We start from the raw sequence: 5,334 nt of genomic DNA, 5'->3' as shown, positions 1-5,334 counted from the left end.
AAAACAGGCTGGGCACAGTGGCTCACGCCTGTAATCCCAGCACTTTGGGAGGCCAAGGCAGGCGGATCACCTGAGGTCACGAGTTCGAGACCAGCCTGGCCAACATGGCAAAACCCCGTCTCTACTAAAAACACAAAAATTAGCCAGGCAAGGCAGTGCCCGCCTGTAATCCCAGCTACTTGGGAATCTGATGCACGAAAATCGCGTGAACCCGGGAGGTAGAAGTTGCAGTGAGCCGAGTTCTGAGACTCCATGGAAAGAAAGAGAGAGAGAGAGAGGAGAGAGAGAGAGAGAGGGAAAGAAAGAAAGAGAAAGAAAGAAAAGAAAAGAGGAGAGGAGAAAAGAAAGAGGAGAGGAACAAATACTGGTCCATCCATAAATGGAATATTATTTGGCCATGAAAAGGAATGAAGTGCTGCCACATGCTGCCACATGGGTGGACGCTGGAAACGTTACGCTAAGGAAAGGAAGGCAGACACAAAAGGTCACATACTGTCTAATTCAATTTACATGAAGTGTCTAGAGGAGGCAAATCCACCAAGACAGAAAGCAGATTGGTGGTTTCCAGGGGCTGGAGAGAAGGGGATGGGGAGTGGATGCTTCATGGGTACAGGGCATTCTTTTGGGATGATGAAATGTCTTGAAATTAGAGAGAGGAGGTGGCTGCTGACACTGGGATGTGTTAAATGCCACTGAACCGTGTACTCTAAAATGGTTCACTGTACGTGATGTAAATTCTGCTTCAACTTTGGAAAATGGGAATGGGGCTGGGCACAGTGGGTCACACCTGTAATTGGTGAACACTTTGGGAGGCTGAGGCGGGCGGGTTGCCTGAAGCCAGGAGTTGGAGACCAGCCTGGCCAACATGGAGAAACCCCATCTCTACCAAAAATACAAAAAATTAGCCAAGCATGGTAGTGTGCGCCTGTAATCCCAGCTACTCGGGAGGCTGCAGTATGAGAATTGCTTGAACCCAGGAGGTGGAGGTTGCAGTGAGCCAAGATCGGGTCACTGTACTCCAGCCTGGATGATAGAGCAAGACCCTGTATCAAGAAAAAGAAAAAGAGGCCAGGCGCATTGGCTCATACCTGTAATCCCAGCACATTGTGAGGCCGAGGAGGGTGGATCACCTGAGGTCAGGGGTTTGAGACCAGTCTGTCCAACACGGCAAAACCCCATCTCTACTGAAAATACAAAAATTAGCTGGATGTGGTGGCGGGTGCCTGTAATCCCAGCTACTCAGGAGGCCGAGGCAGGAGAATCGCTTGAGTCTGGGAGGTGGAGGTTCCAGTGAGCCGAGATCACGCCTCTGCACTCCAGCCTGGGTGATGAAGTGAGACTGTGTCTCAAAAAAAAGAGGAAAAGAAAAAAGAAAAAAACCAAAGATGTAAAATGCATACTACATCAGGGCATGAGAAAACAAGGTGAGGGGAGAGAGCGTGGCGGGGGCTTTTATAAACAGCGTGGTCAGGGAAGGCTTCTCTGCTAAAGGGAGTGGCTACGGGAAGGCAGGGCGTGCCAGGTGGAGGAGACAGCAAGGGCAATGGCCTGACGCGGGACCGTGCCTGGGGGGTCAGCGCGGCTGAGTGACCGGAATGAGGGGCAGGGAGGGGAGATGAGGTGGGGGGAGTTGGGGGGGCTGGGGCCTGGGCCTGGCTGGTGGCCCTGATGGCCCGGGGGCCTCTGTCTCCCCCCAACAGCCCTGCTCTTGGACATCATGACAGTGGCTGGTGTGCAGAAGCTCATCAAGCGGCGTGGTCCGTACGAGACGAGCCCCAGCCTCCTGGACTACCTCACCATGGACGTCTACGCCTTCCCGGCCGGGCACGCCAGCCGCGCCGCCATGGTGTCCAAGTTCTTCCTCAGCCACCTGGTGCTGGCGGTGCCCCTGCGCGTGCTGCTGGTGCTCTGGGCCCTCTGCGTGGGCCTGTCCCGCGTGATGATCGGCCGCCACCACGTCACGGACGTCCTCTCCGGCTTCGTCATCGGCTACCTCCAGTTCCGCCTGGTGGAGCTGGTCTGGATGCCCTCCAGCACCTGCCAGATGCTCATCTCCGCCTGGTGAAGCGCCCGCCGGCCCGTGCAAGGCTCTGGGGGCAGGGCTGGCCCTAGAGAAGGGGCAGGGCATGGCAAGGTGGCAGGCACGGGTTGAACAGAGCCACCAGGAGTTGGAGCGGCCACCCCCACCCCGTCTTCCCCTCCTGGTTGGAGGCCAGCGAACCCAGGCCGCCCCTCCCAGTGACAAGGGTGTTTGGCAGTGCCAGGCCTCTCTTGCCCCTTTGCTTGGACTCCAAGTCTCCTCTCTAGGCGGCCCGGACCCACCCGTGGGGACAGCCCTATTTAGCTTCTGCTCTGGGCACAGCAAAGACCTGGATGGTGGGAGGGGCCGAGTCTCGTCTTTTCATCGTCATGACTGTTGAGTTCTTGGCTGTGCTCATCACACCACAGCATGACGCCTGCCAAAATGCCCCCAACCTACTGCCTGATGCAGGTGCCCTTGCCATGAACAGTCATCGACAGCTTAGGGCAGCACTTTCCAATGGGTGCCCCATGGGACACCAGCCTGCGAGATGCTTTTGGGGGAAAAGGGTTTTGTGGTTCAATAACTTTGGGAAGTGCTGCACCCTCTGTCCCCAAGTTGGACATTCACAAAGGCCGTTATTGCCGTCAAGGCTCTGACGAGTCCTGTAGAAAAACTTCTTGCTGGCCGGGCGCGGTGGTTCAAGCCTGTAATCCCAGTACTTTGGGAGGCCGAGATGGGCGGATCACGAGGTCAACAGATCGAGACCATCCTGGCTAACATGATGAAACCCCGTCTCTACTAAAAAAATACAAAAAAAACTAGCTGGGCGAGGTGGCGGGCGCCTGTAGTCCCAGCTACTCGGGAGGCTGAGGCAGGAGAATGGCGTAAACCCGGGAGGCGGAGCTTGCAGTGAGCTGAGATCCAGCCACTGTACTCCAGCCTGGGCGACAGAGCGAGACTCCGTCTCAAAAAAAAACAAAAAAAGAAAGAAAAGCTTCTTGCTAAACCTTCTTTAATCTATGTTTTCTAAACTTATTTGACCACAGAACCCTTTTCTTGGGGAACAGCTATTAACCCCCAAGGAACCACTGGTTCCTCAAGCGCATTTTGGGAGCTGCTGTCAGAGAGCTAAAGGGCCTGGGGTGTGAGCTGACTCTCCCCTGGGGAGGCCAGGTGCACCACCGCAGCCCGAGGAAAGCGCTGGCCACCGCCCGTGGGCATCGATGAGGCTTTGGCCCCCAGGGGCCGGACTCCGTGTGACCTAATAGGTCGTTTCCAAGTCACCCGTTATGGATGTGCATTTCATGTGACAATACAGATGACATGCAAATGGCCCTCTCCCGTCGTGTGGCTTTTTCCTTGTGCAATTCAATTGCTCCGGATGCATTCGCCTTATTAACATGGAATGGGCGGAAGGATGGGGTAATTCTTCGGCCCTAGACAGTGCCGTGATGCCAGGGATTGGGGGCTCTGGGCACAGCTGGCCTCCTTCTGGACTTTGCTAGGTTGGCCAGTCCCTTCACCCTGGGGTGGCCACCTGGTGCTCCCTCAGTCCCCAGGTCCTGTGCTGGCTGCTACCTGGGGCCTGGGCAGGGACTGTTTGAGAAGCTCTCACTGTGATGCTGATGGATCAGAGACCCTCTCTCACTTCAGCCTCAGGCCTTCCCAAAGCCCCCACGCCCTGACACCTGGCTAACCTGATCCTCGTCCCCCAGGAAGTGGACAAGTGACCAGGCAAACACGGCAAAGCCTACAAGAGCTGCCACGAGGGATGTGCAGGGCAGTGAGGGCTCAGAGAAAAGGTCCTGGAGCCCAGCCGTGGGGCGTCAGTGCGTGGGTCCCGGAAGGGGAAGTCTGAGCCCAGATGGAGAGAATGGGTGGAGGGAGCCAGGAAGGAGGGGAAGAATGTTCTAGGCAGAGGGAGGAAAGGGGTGAGGGCCAGGAGGCAAGAGCCCTCGGGTCCTATCACAGGTGGGCAGGAGGCCTGGGGACACCCTGAGCTCCCCTAACCTCACTTTGAGTGTGAGCGCTCATCTGCGGCTCTCAGCAGCCCTCTGATATGAGGTGATCAACATGCCCATTCCATGGATGGGAAAATTGAGGCCCTGAGACTTGCCCAAGGTTGCCCAGCCAGGAGGCAGCACAGTGGAGTGGGAGCCAGTCTGCCTGGCAGTGGCCGGCCAGCCTCAGTGTTCCTTGGCTCTCAGCCGCATCCCACCACTCTCTGCCTCTGTTCCCACGTGGCCTTCTCCCTGTGTTGCGTCTGTCTTCCTGTCACTGTCTATGGTCCCCTTCCTATACAAATAACAGTCATACTGGCTTATGGTCCATCCTACTCTAGTATAACTTCATCTTAACCCACGTCTTTTTTTTTTTTTTGAGATGGAGTTTTGCTCTTGTTGCCCAGGCTGATGTGCAGTGATATGATCTTGGTTCACCGCAACCTCCACCTCCTGGGTTCAAGGGATTCTCCTGCCTCAGCCTCCCAAGTAGCTGGGATTACAGGCATGCGCCACTGTGCCCGGCTAATTTTTTTGTATTTTTAGTAGAGATAGGGTTTCATCATGTTGGCCAGGCTGGTCTCGATCTCCTGATCTCAGGTGATCCTCTCACCTCAGCCTCCTAAAGTGCTGGGATTACAGGAGTGAGCCACTGCGCCCAGCCCCACATCTTAGTCACACCTACAAAGACCCTATTTCCAAAGCAGATCACGTCCATAGACACTGGGAATTAGAGCTTCAGCATCTCTTTCTGGGAGGAACAATTCGGTACGTAACCCACAGGACACTTTTGGGGAGAAACACATCTTCCCCTCCTAGCTGGCCTCACCGGGACAGGGCAGGGATACAGCTGCACTGCCATCCGAGGGTAGGGCTGCCACAAAGGGGCCGGCCTGTCAATGACAACAGGCAGTTGGGTGTCGCAGGTCCAGCCTGCAGGTCTACAGGCCCTGCCCCCCTGCTGCAGAGATTCCACATCCTTGACAGTGGTGGTCTATTCAGGGCCAATGCCCCTGCAGACAGGATCCAAGACCCTGCCCGCCCTCGCAAGGCCCCTGCTTCTGTCTGAAGCCTCCTGCACATCCAGGCCTACTGTGGGTGCTGGGAATCTGCACCTGGTCTCTGCCCTGAGGGAGCTCAGGAGCACTGGGTCCAGCCGGGTCACCACAAAGCAAACCTCCAGTATCTAATCTTGGCCGGGTGTAGTGGCTCATACCTGTAATCACAGCACTTTGGAAGGCCAAGGTGGGCAGATCACTTGAGGTCAGGAGTTCGAGACCAGCCTGGCCAACATGGTGAAGCCCCGTCTCT

The 5,334-nt window shown here is 56.1% G+C and overlaps 1 protein-coding gene across 1 annotated transcript in view; it reads left to right on the top strand.

Annotated features, from left to right (window-relative positions):
- Positions 1-3,358, top strand: part of PPAPDC3 (phosphatidic acid phosphatase type 2 domain containing 3) — a 22,689-nt gene extending 19,331 nt beyond the window's left edge. The window contains exons 2-3 of the mRNA XM_011931187.1: positions 1,701-2,687; positions 3,009-3,358. Coding sequence (XP_011786577.1) covers positions 1,701-2,065 — 365 coding nt within the window. The 3' untranslated portion in view covers positions 2,066-2,687; positions 3,009-3,358. The remainder of the gene's footprint in view (positions 1-1,700; positions 2,688-3,008) is intronic.
- The last annotated feature ends 1,976 nt before the right edge of the window (positions 3,359-5,334 follow it).

Source organism: Colobus angolensis, unplaced genomic scaffold, assembly GCF_000951035.1.
Source record: "Colobus angolensis palliatus isolate OR3802 unplaced genomic scaffold, Cang.pa_1.0 Scaffold9, whole genome shotgun sequence".
NCBI classification, from domain to species: Eukaryota; Metazoa; Chordata; class Mammalia; order Primates; family Cercopithecidae; genus Colobus; species Colobus angolensis.
This window is presented reverse-complemented; position numbering and strand designations above follow the sequence as displayed.